The sequence below is a fragment of the Manacus vitellinus genome, unplaced genomic scaffold (genome assembly GCF_001715985.3).
Source record: "Manacus vitellinus isolate BGI_N305 unplaced genomic scaffold, ASM171598v3 scaffold_11_pilon, whole genome shotgun sequence".
Taxonomy (NCBI): domain Eukaryota; kingdom Metazoa; phylum Chordata; class Aves; order Passeriformes; family Pipridae; genus Manacus; species Manacus vitellinus.
In genome coordinates this window covers 3,624,035-3,639,176 of record NW_021938895.1, presented here as the reverse complement: position 1 = coordinate 3,639,176, position 15,142 = coordinate 3,624,035, and the positions used below count along the sequence as shown (strand labels likewise).

The following is a 15,142-nucleotide window of genomic DNA, read 5'->3' as shown; positions in this document are numbered from 1 at the left end:
GGCTGCGGCGCGTCCGCTACGGCGAGCGCGGAGGGACAAAACACCCCCTCACGGGGCGGTGCCAAATTGAAGATTACATTAGGTTGGATGATGGGGTGAAATTCCTCCTTGTGAGGGCGGTGAGGCCCTGGTGCAGGTTGCCCAGAGAAGCTGTGGCTGCCCCATCCCTGGAAGTGTTCAAGGCCAGGCTAGATGGGGCTCTCAGCAACCTGGTCAAGTGGAAGGTGTCTCTGCCCATGGCAGGGGAATTACAATTTGGTAATCTTTAAGGTCCATTCCAACTCAAAACACTCTGTTATTCAAAAATGAAACGAAACAAAGCGGGTCCTTTCACCTCCATCCCCCATGGAGGTGCTGTGTCACTGGGATGCAGATCTGGAGCTCATCAGTGAGTGTGGGAACACAGCCCAGCCACACTTGCAGTGACTCCTTGGACACCACAGGCATCACAGGGATCCACCACATAATTCATTAATTCTGGCTTTGCCGCATGAAAGTGGTGATGTATTTTCCAGAAACACACTTTCATGACAGAAACGCTGAGCTAAAAACTTTTTTCCAGGCCATTGTTAGCTCCATCTGTAATTCAGATAAACTGCAGTCCCAGTGCTTTCACCGAGATTATTTTAGAAATTATTATATGCATGGGCACTGTTGAGCTACTTTTAACATGTTTGTGTCAGTCAGATTTCCTCAGTCATCAGTTTGGATTCAATTAGCAGCTAGACAGGCAGAGAAAGGTGAAGCTTATATGTAGAGTGTGGGCCACTGTTTAAACTTTGCAGAGATTCACTTCAAAATATGCCTGAACTCATAAACTAATTAGATCAATCATGTTGCCTGTGATGTTCCCCTAGTCCCTTTTATTGGTAGGAGCTGATTGCTGAGCCCTCAAATGAACAGGAGTTATTTCTCAGTTTGTGATCGGCTGTTTGGTTTCTCAGCTGTGCTAGAGAAGATGATAAAGTGTTCAGAAAAGAAGTCACAGTTTTTCTCTATAATCTGATTTAACACAGGAGTTAATAATCAGGACATGGATGGGACAGAAGAGGGCACTCTGACCTTTAAAATACAAAAATCTCCACCAACACTGAGCACATCACTTGGAGCAAAGATTCCTTTTCAAGATTTATTTTTTTTTTTAAGTTCTGTCCCTCACTTCCCAAGTGAACCTTAGTACTTTTGAGGTGCCTCATAGGGCCCAGAACCTTGCCCCTGCACCCTGTGCCTAATTCCTGTGTGGGTTATTGAGGTATCCTGGTACCAAGACACGGACGACTTGCTTGGCAAACCAGTCAGGTACACCCTGGCTTTTCATTTTTAAGGTGCACAAGTGCAGGTTATATAGGCTATTACTTATATAACAAAATCTGTGAAAATAGAGATCACTTTATGATCACATGAGTTAATCACTTCCATAAAATGCTTCTAGGAATAGGGTGGGATTCACAAATTAAAGGCATCGCTGTTCTCAGGGGATCTAACAAAGATTAAACAGACTTTGGGACTTCTCTGAACTAATTCTTGCTGAGTTGAGCGTATTTCTAGTCCACCCTGTCAGATTCTGGGGAAGCTCATGTCTGGTTCCTTACTACTACTATACAAAATTTATTTGGCTTTGCTTGCCCAGCATGAATTGCAGCTTCCTATGATTAAATGTGTGTCTTTTTCTGATGTAGTGTAGTTCAAGTCACTCTTTAAGTTCTTTTGGTAAGAAGTTTTGGACAAATCTACTCTGGGACATCCTACGGAGAACACTAAAGTTGTGTTTCTTCAGTGTCTAGGCAGCTATGCATCAAAGTAGGGATGCTGTGCAGCTCTTTTTTGTTGCTCCCAAAATGCACTGCAATTCCCTGAGTCTGAGCATCTGAGTTTCTTTGGGAAGAATACCCAGAGAGGTAGAAAATAGTGCTTAGTTTGATCATCTCTCATCTATGGAAGTAGGATGGCGACAAGATCTTATCTAAATGTTGTCCTTCATGTTACTGTCTTTGAAGTCTCTTCCATTATTTCAATATCTTCCTTGAGCTGTTTGTTTTAAGACTGAACATGGTCGTTCAGCAGAGCTCACAGTCACCTCAAACACAGAGATATGACAGCTCACAGTTTCCAGCTGTGTTTCTATCTGGTGCTGAGGTAAGGCCTTTTGGCCACAACATTGCAATGAGAGGTTGAGTTGACTCAGTTATGCAGTTGGATATGCTCCCACCTCCAGCATATTTCAAAACCAAATCTCTTCTGGCATCAGCATATCAGTGACCTGTCTCCCTCCTCTGAGGTTTCTGTCCTACAAATGTATCAATGAAGACAACAGATTCTCTCTCAAGTCAGCAGTATAACTGATCCCTCTTCACACTTCCTTGCTAAAGATTTAATTGAACGATGGTCCCGCTCGGCAGAGGAAAAAAGGCCGATGTTTAAGGATGAAGGAGAGCTTGCATTTTGCTCCACCCTTTCTTTGTGACTCTGAGACATTAATTTTCTTGTTTTCTGTGCTTTAACTCCACTTTGTTGTAAGCAAAGTCCAAAGAATAGACCTTCTCAGGCTGTACGCTCCTTTTGGCCAAATAGGGAAGTGGTACACCTTTCTGATGTGGAGATGCCCAACAGGTTGTACTGGTGCTAGCTCAGAACGAGTTTAGAGACAGCTACTTGATGTTTAGGACACATCTGGGTTTGTATAACACCAAATGTGAATCAAGAAACTCCAAAACTTGTTAGCAGCATTGGGGCAGGGCTCTTACTCTGGTTTGTGTGACCACTGGCAGACTGCTTCCTCACATGAGCTACCTACCTGCATCTAGCGCATGCTGTCTGGATTTAAGCTGCTTATGTCCCCATGAGGCCAGGGATACAATGCTTCAGTCCTAGCACCAGTATCTGCAGCACCAGAATCAGGGTTGTCAGGATTACCTTCTGAAAAAGTCTGCATTTCAGACCAAAATCCCTGAGACTTTTTCTAAACACCTGAGGCCACATTACAACAACCCCAACACATCTGTTTGTGGTGTATCAGGGGGTGTGAAGCAGGGAGCGAGTTTTTATGTTGCCTGAGGGAACTTGGATGTCTTTTTATGGGAAACACAGCAAAAGGTGGTAACACCCGCTGTTATTGTTATTGTGTCTCTAAACAGAAAGAGATGTCTACAAGGGGCTGAGCTGCTCTGAAGATGTGGTTTGTTGTCCATTCAGGGTTGAGAAGAAGCAGCTGGATGTCCCTGGGTTACAAAAGAAATGGGACTGGCTCATGGAGGGCCTCCCCACCCCGTGTTCTGTGGTGCGTGCAGAAAACTTGTGGTCATCTATCTCATGAATGGGAACGAGCACTGGCTCAATACAGACCTCAAGGCTTGGCACAGTTTGGTCTCGGTTGGATTTGAAAGTGGAAACATTGCTTTCAGTAATTAATTTTTAATGAATTTACTTTGGCAATTGTTACCTCAGAAGTGAAACTGCTTCCCCTGACATTTATGCAACAGTGTGGCACAAATGCATCTCTGGCTTTCTCATCTGTGTTTCATTGGTTTGTACAGTTGTAACACCAGGTACGGGGCCCGGAAATCATCCCTGCTCACAGAGGTGTCATCCAAATGTCAGAGTGGGAGCAAAATGTGTATAGGTTAATCCCCTCCAACATTCAGTGGACCCTTACTACTAGGAGACACTGGGCTGTTATCCCACACTTCTGAGTTGCTTTTCCAGTGGTGGAAAAGAGGCCCAGCTGGAAGGACAAGAACAGATTCCATGGTATGGAGTAGGTCCATGGCTTGCATGGTGATGTCTTCTTGAGACGTCAGCCCAGAGTATGCTCTTGTCTTACCTAAACTGTGCTCTTTGCTGAACAACTGTTAAGTCATTTGTGGTTTCTGTAGCCTTACCAGTGGCTGGTGGAGCAGATGTAGCTCCTTTCAGACTGTCCGGGGGTATCTGAATCCTTCAAGCTGTCTTGCAAAACCATGTCAGCATGGACACTGGGCAATACCTGGATTCCTCTGTGTCCTATTTATCCCAGATATCAAAGCAGCTCCATAAACAACTCCAGAAAGTTTTGAGTATAGTGTATATTATTAGAACATTTAAAAAATCTGATGGCAGCTCTAGTCTTTCTGGAAGCTTTCCTTTAATGAGACATGAGTCATTAGTTAACTGAAGGTGAGTTCACCTTGCTGAAAATAATCAGAAAAATTCCAAAAGGTTTCTTAAAATAACGTAAGGTGCCAGACCCTTCTGGCTAGAACAGCTGTTCATTAAGGTGGTCATCAAGCATCCACAATTACATTTTTTACTTTACTGTAGAGCAAGCAAAGAGGAGAGAGAGAACTGTTCTTCAGACACAGCATCTCAGCACTGAGCTTGGAAAAGCGATGAGCTGGAAAATCTTCCACTCATTACGTCCAAACACCCCCAGGCCTCGGTTGTTTTCAAGCATACATCCTGTTGGAGCCACGCACAGTTAACCCTGCCAGGCCAACTGCATGTTCTCTGCTTCCCGTGCAGTTGCTGGAAAAGTGGTCACATCTGCTCCCCTGAGTCGGAAGCTCCTGGAGGGCTCCAGGCAATGGGCACAGCTTCCATGGTACATCACCACTGTGTTCATGCACACCTATGTTCTTCCATTTCCTTTTTCCTTTGTTGTGTCCCAGCCCTGAAGGGTAAATTGTTATTTTATAACCTTTATGGGAGAAGAAAAACAACAGGTGCCAATGATTTCTATCAGGGTGCAGGGGATATATGAAATGTGAAATGGTCTGTTGGAAGCTTTGCCAGTGCCTTGGTAGACACTGGTGCTGTGTCCAGAGTCAGAAGTGTCTTTAAATTCCTCTTGGAATCTGTGGTGTTTTCAGATCATTGAGAATTTAAGTTGTAACTGGCTTTGTTGTTTTTCTTGGGATTTTTGCTCTTAATTATGTCTCCGCTCAGTACTGAGTTCCCTGTGGGATACCTGGCACCCTTACAGGTTACAGAAGGGACAACAACACTGGCTGATCTCAACAATTATGAAACCCTCAATTCTCCTAATTTTCTGATTTAATACGACATTTTTAAGAGAAGTTGAATTGAGGAGTCGAAATGAATCCAATAATCCAATAATCCAATAATCTGTGTGGAAGACTTTGGAGGCTAAATGAGACAGACATTATGATTTTGAAAAGTTATGAAGAGTGTGTGACAAAGTAAGATTAAGTTCAGTAAATGGTGCCAGAGGCCTTTCCCTTAGGCAGTAAATTTTTGAGTCCTCTTGAGTCCTGTATGGGTCCAGATGCCAAGGGGTGTCTTTGTCCCTGAGTTTCTATAGTCTGAGTGATGGAGGGTGAGTTCTGGAGCCATCTTATAGAAAGCTCCACTGGAAACACCATCAAAAAAATAACTCACTGACTAGTGCAGGCAGCTCCTTGAGTACTTATCTCAAACTAAGAAACATCTCTTGGGTTGGGAGCATCTATGTCATTTCAGAAATTGGAGGTACTGTCCTTCGGAAATAGTATGGAATATCTTGAAAACCTAGAGATCACTGATGTCCCCATCGTGTTTCCCAAGATGGTAAAAAAAAATAATGATCCAAATGTATTATAAAAGAAATCCCATTCATCTTGAAAGGCAAATGTAATCTAAAGACTGATGGGTGAACTCCCAGGTACCTTTACCTTTCATAGAGTCAATATTTGTTCTTTCACCATTTATAACTCCATTACTCTCTCTAGGTGGGCAGGAGATTTCAAAGGGGGACCGTTTGTTTTTCTTGATTAATGCATTAATGCTAGTGGTTTGTCACAGTAAATTATTCCTACTATCTCAATCTCCTTGTGCAGGAGGAAAAGCAACATAAGAATTTATGATCAAATTGTTTAAAGTCATGGCTTCTCATTATTTTTAACAAAGCAAACCAACTTCTGCTCTTCATTACTGTATGAATAGTGACTGAACTGAAAAGAAAATGTGATCCAATATCCTTTGTTTTGCAAAACCCCTTTAGAAATCATAACATTATTTTCCAGTGCACTGGTTCAGCTGTTTGCAATATTCTTGTGTGAAGATAGGTGGGAGAGAGAAACTGGTCCTTTGTTTTATGTCTCACTCAGCTTCCCCTGGACTCACAGCAAGGCTTTTACCTGAAAACTGGGCTTTACAACTTCGTGTCTCTGCCTCTTCCTCCCTTGAAGCAGCAGCAGCTCTGGACACTGGCTTCCTAAACCAGCTGAAGAAGCCCTCATCTCTCCTGGTTGTTCACAGCACCATTTGTGGTAGTCTTCTTTTGGTGGAGACCAAACTGCATCAAACGAGCACTTAGGACTGAGACTCCTTTTAATGAACAAAGATGCTTTTTCTCTAATGTCAGAAGGTTCCTTTTGCAGAGGGAGGTTATGTGGAAGCGAGCTGGTGTGCTGTGTCAGGGTAGATTGAGGGAAATGAAAATAAATTATTTTACCTGCCACTGCAGAAAAGGAGAAGGGGGTTTGGCTAGTTATGTATGTCCACGATGGGGTTGGCAAGTGAAGCAAGAAATTATCCTCAGGTAGTAATAACTAGTAAAGATTGTCCATGAGCAACAACATCTGAGGTTGGGAATGACCAGGGGAAGGCTGTCCATGAAACAGCACCCAGGGGACAACTGCAGGAAGGGCAGAGCACAGGCATCAGACTGGTGGGCAGGGAAAGGCTGGGAGGGTGTTACTGGCTTGTCAATCTTCACAAAGGGGTAGTCCAGCAAAAATTGAAAAGGTGTTGGAATGTAAGTGGGCTCTAGTCCCTTTTTACTTTTGCTGTTTCTGAGGCAAGTTACTTGTGTGTAGAAAAGCCACTTCTTATACTAGTCTTATGTAGTTCCCTGTTGCATGCAACCACTAAGCTAATGACACGCAGAGCTCTGCACAGAACACTGTTGCCAGTCCAGACACTGTCTGGCCTGGTGAACTCTGACATTTGTAAATCTCTTGTAGGTCATTGTATAGTTTCCTTCCTTCCTTCCTCTGCATTCTTTGTAGCTGGTCTGGTAGGTAACGTTACCACATTAGGTATCAGTGATATGTGAACCAGAGACAATGAATGCAGTAATTCCAGTATGAGCTTCCTGCAGAGAGAAGCATCTCTTGCCCTAGAAGCAAGTTAACTGGAGTTCCCTAATGATAGTGTTGTGGCTACAGAGTGCAAAGGTTGGATGGCTTAAACTTCAATGCCATTGTAAGCTCCTTGGGCTGTTTTAGATGACACAGTTCCAGAACCGTGTGCAATGCCCAGCACACCTGGACTCTGTCACTGGATAGTCTCTTGAGACCATTGTAAAAAAAAATAATCTGGTGATATTGTTGTCCTGAGTACTCAAATGCACGTGAAAGCATATGGTTAGTCTTGAAACAGTCCTTTCAGATGGAAAATACTTAGAAAGCAAAAGGAAAATGTATGTTTAAGCACATGTGAAAGGAGAACACAAACCTGTTCTTGCAAATGGCAGACAGTGCATTGTTGAATTTGCACTGATGCCAGTGAAATTATACTTGGGATTAATTTTATCCATTCATCAGAAAAGTATTTCCTCTGGTTGCCTTTGATTTTTTACCAGTTTGTGATCTGTGAGCCAGAGGTTTTTGTGTAATTTGCTGTCTGTACAAATGTCAGGGAAATACCCTGTGTCCCAGGCAATGATAAGCCTGAGGTGAAAGCTGATCTGTCCGAGCTTGGGCTGTAGCTGTGCTGTAGTCTGGACTGTCATTCCTGGGAAGGTCTAATCAGGCTTGCCTGTAGCACTGGCAGACAGTCTGTCCTGGGTCTGGGGTTATTTATTCAGTTCTTAGCCTGTGCCACTGTGTTTTCACCAAAGCTATTAAAAACTTCTGAAACACTGGTGGCTCTTTTAGAATCCATCATCTGGTTGTGTTCATGCTATCAAACTCCAAAGCTGGGTTCCTTTCTGCCTGTTGGGAATGGCCAAAGTCCCTGCCAACTCCCAAACCATGCTCAGAAATTGTCTGGATGCCAGGTGGCCTTTGTTGAAAGTATAACAAGGACTAATCCAACAAGTGAGTGGCAGTGCCTGTGTCCAGACCCTTGCTTGGTTTAGCCTATTACTGTAGATGTGGATTTTATGCAAAGGCTTCATGATAATGCTTGGAAACAATCAGTTTTGTGGGAAAGGTCTCTGGCAACAAAAATGGCTTTTCTAGTGCAAGTTATAACAATAGCTGCAGTAAGGATGGGCTGTGATTGGGTGCAGGATGTGTGCCCATGAGGTACAGAAGGATCTGGGGGACTGCTAAGTGCTTTTTTGTTGTCCTTCGTGCTACTGCACTTTGCATGTCTTCAAGGTGGAGTCCAGAGTTCCCCTGAGGTTTGGAATAAGTGCCTGTGGTATCATATTAAGTGTGAGTGTTGAGATGATTCCAAGTTTCTATCCAATTAATGTAGAACTCTACCCAGGAAAACTGTTAGGAAAGGACTAGTGAGTCAGGTCAAGTGGAGAATAGTTTCACATTACAGATATAAGAAGACAGTGCAAGTCCTGAAGGTCTCCATGAACTTTAGTGTCTCAGCTGGTGCTGCATGTCCACATAGAAAAAATCTCAGGGAACAACATCCAAGCAAGCAGAACAAATGAAACACAGGGAAAAGGAGAGATCCAATTCACATCTGAGGAAGTCTGATCTTTGAAATCCCTGACTCTAAATCCTTATGTGACTTGCAGTGTAGTACAAAGATGAAGATTGAAGATGAGTCCAAATTCCTGTAGTTCTAGTACAGTGATTAGCCCAAGAACATCCTGTGCACAAGGCACCAACTAAACCCAATCAGATATGCTGGTATTAGATAAATCATCAGACTGTGCAGTATCCTCTAACACAGAACATGGAACCATTATACTAAAGAGAATTTCAGCTGAGAGAAATTTTAACATCAATTTTTGGTGCAGATACGAGGAGAAAGTTTTCGGCTTTGTTGTGGACCACTTTGTAGTCTCCAAATATTTTATTTTTGACATTTCCATGCATTGGAAAGTTTTGCACCACTCTGTTCAATGTTTCCCCATGTTTTAGTGAGATGAGTGCATCACTTGGGACTTTTGTTCTACATGGAATTCTGTTAAAGCAACACTCCCTCTCCAAACCTGTCCCAGTATGGAGCAGAGTCCCACAGGTTTTATATTCGTTTTGCAAACTGAAGTGATTGAGTGACACAAAATGTGAAAACTTCAAAGGCCTTTCAGTTTGAATATTCTGCACAGCTGTTGTTTAACGTTGAATATGGAGAGAGAGGAGGATTTTACTTGTGAGTACTTGGTGTTGTATTGCAAAACTGCATTATGTGAAGTCCTCTGCCTTCAAATTGAAAGCAAACAACTCTTACTTCCATGAGTAACCCCATCTGTTTCCATAAGACACTCTTAGGGGAAAGATTAAAAAAAAGAAGAACAAAAAGCTGTCCTCTGCAGGGAAGCTTTGCTGTTTTACATTGAAGCTCTGACCACCCAGTTTACATATATTTTTGTAGCTATAAATGCACATATAGTTTGCTATTAATTTATATTCTTTTACAGGAGGCAATGTGGCCAAGTGGAAAGAGCTCTAGCTGGACTTTAAGATAAAAAGTATTTAATATTTTCTTATCTCTGACAGTTTCCCCTGGCTGACACTGAAAAAGTAGTGACCTCAAACATGACTGTGCTTTGCCCATGTGTGAAATGGCAGAATGCAACAGTGGTCTTTTCGAGAGTGCTTTGAGACCTTATGGAAAACACAGTAAGAAGTGAGTAATGTTACTAGGGTTCAAAAGCAAGACTAGTCCTAGCAAATTTGTACTAATAAACCTGCTTGTGGCTGTGTAAAGAAAGAGAGCTTCAATCCTACATATGGTTCTCTAGCTGAAAGCTATTCCTGGTCCAGCTTTCCTACTGACCAGCCCTTCTTCAGGCTGTTGATGGTTTAGTCTGCAAGAAAGAGGTTAATGGTGCAGGGTCAGTGAAAAATGGGAAAGCATTACCAAAAATCAGCCCTAGAAGGAAACGAGATCAGCACATATGAGATTAAACTGGGAATCACCCAAACCAATTGCCGTTTATAAACTGTGTGTTTGGGGTGACAAAGTTAAATGACTAATTGATTCACTTCTCAGTGCCTTGGTTTCCTCAGCTGTAGTTGAACTTAACTGCTTTTAAAGTGCTTTGGGAATTTACTTGCATGTTTCAGATATTACTGTTTTATCTGTAGCAGGAGAAGGAGAGGATCCAGAAGAGAGGACTATGGGAGGAGAAAGAAAAATGCACTTATGTATCATAGTCAAAAAGAGGACTGAGGTACAGTTGTTAAGCATCCTAGACTTAGTTATAGACACTCCTCCACAGTCAGTTTGTGGAGGGAAAGGGACTAAGTAATCATTCCTCCAAGATAAGATGCAATGCTGAACTGCATCAGTACTGGCCTATTCCCACTTCTGGGTGGCCTCAAGAACAAGGGATCCAAAAGGTCCTTTATATGCATTATTACCTATCCCCAGAGACATATTTGAAAGCACGGGTGGATTTCAAGGGCTGTTACTCCTAAAAATAAAGTTCCATATTCGTGTCCCATTGATTCATGTTTACCCCATGAGACTGTCCATGACAGAGTGACCATCTTTTGTTTGTGCTGCCGTGGGGACAGGTGGCCTCTTTCCGTTTGAAACGCACAGCTGATGTTCCCAGATGCTCTAGGGAATAAGGGCATTATGGAGATGGGCTTTAACTGAATTGTCTGTTTCTCAAAGGCCAGTATATCTATTTTTTCTTTTTCTCTTTGGCAAGAGCTGCTTTCTTCTTTCCTTTTGGAAGAAGGCATCTTTACAAACTTGCTTAAAAACAAAGCCCTCACAGGATAGGACACTGATGTAAACTTTCTCCCCCCTGGTTTGACTCTTTTAGCAATAACCTAAAGGGCTGCTCAAGCAAGCTGCCCATGTTCAGCCTTAAACCCTTTGTCTCCAGAGTTTTTTTTCCTCCCCATATACTGAGTCAGCCAAACCTAATTACCCTTTAATCAGTAAAATCAACACCTGCTAACAGGGTGGGCTCTTTTCAGCAAATAGTGCTTCTCTTTTCCAGAGGCTGATAAATTTCCAGGGGTCCTATTGTTTCTTTGTCCTGCTGATAAGGAGCTTTGACTGATAATCTGGTAATGGGTATGGTTATCTCATGCTTATAAGGCAACAGTGGTGAATCTTCCTCTGGGCAAGGACAGTAGAAGTAGGTGAGACAAGAATTATACATCGATGCTCAGAGTCAAATACCCTGGTATTTTCTCTTTAAAACTTAAGTCACCCCTGGATAAATATGGATCAGGGAGGTCCAGTATGTGGGATTCAAGTATCAGGTGAAACAAAGAGTAAGGTAGCCTGTAGAAGTTCTAGTTTTTGCTCTTGCTTAAGCAGCCCTCTGCAAAAAGGCAAGGTGGCAGAACTGTCTGCAGAGAGAAGGGACTGGGGCTAGATTGTATGCAGCCTGCTGGGTTGGTATGACTGTGCTGTCAGCTCAGCCCAGAGCCACCACTGTCCTCAGGGAGACTCATCTGCACCTTCACTGTAGACCCTCAGTGTGTGAATAGCTGTTGATGGAAAAAGGGTTGCTTAGGGGCAATTCAGGCCAGACCTGCCTCCTGTTCCTGTGGTCAGGGACAGGATCTGAACTCAAACTCCAGCTTTACCACACTATCCTTCCTCATCCTCAGTGTGGCTGATTGGAACTCGAGCAAGTGGCTGTATGGGTAGAAAGCAAATAGGGCCACAGGACTTACAGCTCCCCTTGGAGTTGGCTTCTAGCACACAGACCGTCCCAGGACAGATTTCTGGTGGAAAAAATTGCTCTGGTATTCATGGCAGCACTCTTGAAAATGTCTTTCACATATAATCAGGCAGCCACTCTGATTTTCATCTGAGAACAGCTGAAACATTGTTAGAAACTTAAGCATAAGAAACTCTTTACAAGTGCACTTAGCTTTGAAAAAAGAACAGAGCCCTTCAGGCTGAAGTTTCTTACACTTGTTTTCAGCTCTAGGGTCAATGTTTTTGGAAAGTTTCACTTAATTCCATGTGGATGAACGGGACAGAGGAGTAAAAACCAGTTGTGGTTTTCCTCAGATGTTTCCACTGAGGTTATTTTTGCTGGATAGAAGCTGCAGCTTTGTTCAGCAGCTGTGTGTGTGCCTGGCTTCATCTGCCCTTCCCTGGCAGCCCCACACAGTGCTGCTCTGTAGGTCTGGATATATGTATACACAGGCTGCTGAATGTCTGGTGTTGGCTTTGCCTGTGAAAACTGCCCCTTCCTCTCTGCACTGATGCTCAGCTTCTGCTCTAGCCTGGATGTGTTGGATATGCCCACTGTTTATATGCAAACCTATGCCTGAGCTGCAGCTAATGCCGGCGACCAAAGCCCAGGACCTCCTTCCTGTGCCCACGGAAAACAGTGTCCCCAGAGCTCAGCTCAGCTCTTACAAATTAGCATCTTGATGCTGCCAAGAGATGGATGGAAATCAGGCAGGATCAAATGCTGGTTGTGCTTCCAGGTGAGCTGGAGCCTTCTTTTAACGTTGCAGGGTGAGAAGTACTTGAGTGAGCATCTAAGGCTGTGCTAGTTGGAGGTAAAGTAGCTGCTATGGAAGGAGACAAGTCTTCTGAGTCTTAAGACCAGGCTGGATGGGGCTTGAAGCAACCTGGTCTAGTGGGAAGTGTCCCTGTCCATGGCAGGGGGCTTAGAACAAGATGATCTTTAAGGTCCCTTCCAACCCAAACCATTCCATGATTCTAGGAAAATCACAGCTTTAGATCTGCGTGAAAACCCTCTGTTGATTTTGATGGAGGGGAAAGGGGTCCAGTGGGATAAAGGGCACCTGGCATGGCTGTCTGCTGTCAAAAGAAAGGAGGATTTTTGGATACGTGGCTGATACCAGTCCCAGTCCTGCAATGAGATCCAGGAGGGTTTGATCCCTGGGCCTATGCAAAGTCTCTTCCATTGTAGGATCACTCTCAACAGGGGACACAGAACAATTGTCCTGTCCCCAGTCTGGCAGGACACCACTGCTCACACTGATTTCAGCAGCAGTCCAAATACCCATCATGCCAAAAACCCATGTGAATTCAGGTGCTTTGTTTTGGGCTCCCTCCTTTGAAAACTCTGCCCATCTTTCTGTCTATTAGCAACACAGACAAGATCCCCGGATAACTAATCTAATAACACAACCGGGCTTCTCCAAACCAGCCCCCCCGGGCAACCCCCACCCCGACTGCCCCCCCAGCAGCTCCTCCGGACTGCTGCACAGGAACAGTCTGCAGCAAATTTGGGCGAAGAGGTGGCTTTTAGGACCCTGGGAACTCCGCCAGGGCTCAGGTAGGTCTGTCTCATTCGTCAGCCGGGATTCATTCACTCCATGTGTGTGTGTGAGTGTGTGTGTGTCGAGTGCTTTTTCTTCCCCGCCGCTGGCTGCGAGCCTTCCAAGTAGTGGGACTAACACTGTTCTCCGGGCAATGAGGAGTGCCGGCTTGGGGCAGAAAACGCTTTCCTTTTCTCTGGAAGAAGACAAGCCGTGAGGACACTTGAGGATGTGCTGCCCAGACGTGTCTCCCACCTCCATCTTCCTCCTGGGACTCATGTGCTTGACAGCTTTCAGCAACTTTGCTAAGACTTCTGCAGACTTCTCAGGTAGGGAGAAACGCCGATCCTTTCATGTGCTGCTCGTGGATAGGAGCTCTTATTCCAGCGCTCAGGAGCAGCTCAAGGAAAGGGGGTGTGAGCAGATCTGGGGTAATTATGTGGGGAGTAATTTTAATCTTCTAAAAATAAGTGGATGAAAAGTGTCTTCTGTAAGAGGATTTTGAGTTTCTTAAAAGCGTTTCTCAAAAGTGTTTCTCAATAATTGGCAAAACTATTTCAGCAGAGTTAGTCTGAGTAACTTTGGGAACAAGGAAAGGAATACTCTTGTGAAAGTTTGTGGCAGGTTTTGTGCTGTTTTTCTCAGTGGAGTGAAAAGAGCTGGATTAGGAGACTATGAAGGTCTAGGACATAAATTAAAACTAATACAGCAAGCCCCAATTATTTTGTAACGGGCCAGATTCCCTTCTCTTAACATACAGCTCCTGATGGCTGCAAAAGCCCCCCGAGCTGAGATAAAGGAGATGTTACATGCACAGAATGAATTATGTTCTCAGTTGCTGTTTTCTTAAGACAGGAGAAAAAGTGTCTCCTTTGTTAATAATTTCTGGGTCTACAATTTTATTTTGATTTGTGCACAGGAGAAAGTCTGGAGTCCTATATGACTTTTATAACTCTACAGCTGCGTCAGTCACTTTAAAATTACATTTCTGCTTCTGTTCTCTCTGGATGTGCACGTAGATCCGAGAAAATATAACAGAGCTCGTTTTAAAACTACAGCGTTGATTAGTTTGCTTGGGAATTCCTGGTGAGGGTCACTTTGCTTTTAGGATATTAGTTCTAATTTTGGGTCTTAGTGTGAAGAACTAGTCTGGCATATTCTTTAGGGGTGTGTTGCAAAACTCTTGTAGCAGATAAGAGCTGCCAATTATAATTTGCTGATGAAAAAGTGTCATTTGCAAGGGCTGAATCTCACTGGACTTGCGTTTCAACACATCACAGCACTGCTGTTCACTGCCTGGGAGCACACGTGTCTGTGTGCTGTGAGAGATTTGTGTTAGAAAGAAGAAGCTTGTGCTGGAGTGGGGGGAGAATATGTACAGTAGCTTGAAGTCTTAATGTGAATTGAAGGGGGCTGGCTTGCCCATGATTCAGTCTCCTTTGGAGACAGATCAGTCCTGGGGGCTCCCCTTCAGGGCAGGTCTGGCTCTGAATGTAAAGGACTGAGGCATTTCCCTGTTTCTAATGTGTTTTTATCCTTTTCTCAGTGTTGGGCTTTCTCTATGCTCCTCCTTGCAAGCAAGTTGATGGAGAAGGGGTTCATGGAGTGGGAACGACAGGAGCTAAAGCTGCAATGGGGAAAGGACTCATCCTTCTGAAATACAGATAAAGTTTTCCCAGTCAGGCCAAATTAGTAAGCATTAAAACATGTACAGATGTCCGAGGGCAATGGTACTTCACATTGTTTGTACAACATAGCCAGAGCAATGGAAGGAAATTCAATAAGCTTTGGTGGTGCTGTCCAGAGAAGATGCTGTC

General features: G+C 43.8%; 1 protein-coding gene across 1 annotated transcript in view; it reads left to right on the top strand.

Annotated features, from left to right (window-relative positions):
- The first annotated feature begins 13,554 nt into the window (after positions 1-13,554).
- EVA1A (eva-1 homolog A, regulator of programmed cell death) overlaps positions 13,555-15,142 on the top strand; it is a 212,569-nt gene continuing 210,981 nt past the window's right edge. The window contains exon 1 of the mRNA XM_018088964.3: positions 13,555-13,654. Coding sequence (XP_017944453.1) covers positions 13,555-13,654 — 100 coding nt within the window. The remainder of the gene's footprint in view (positions 13,655-15,142) is intronic.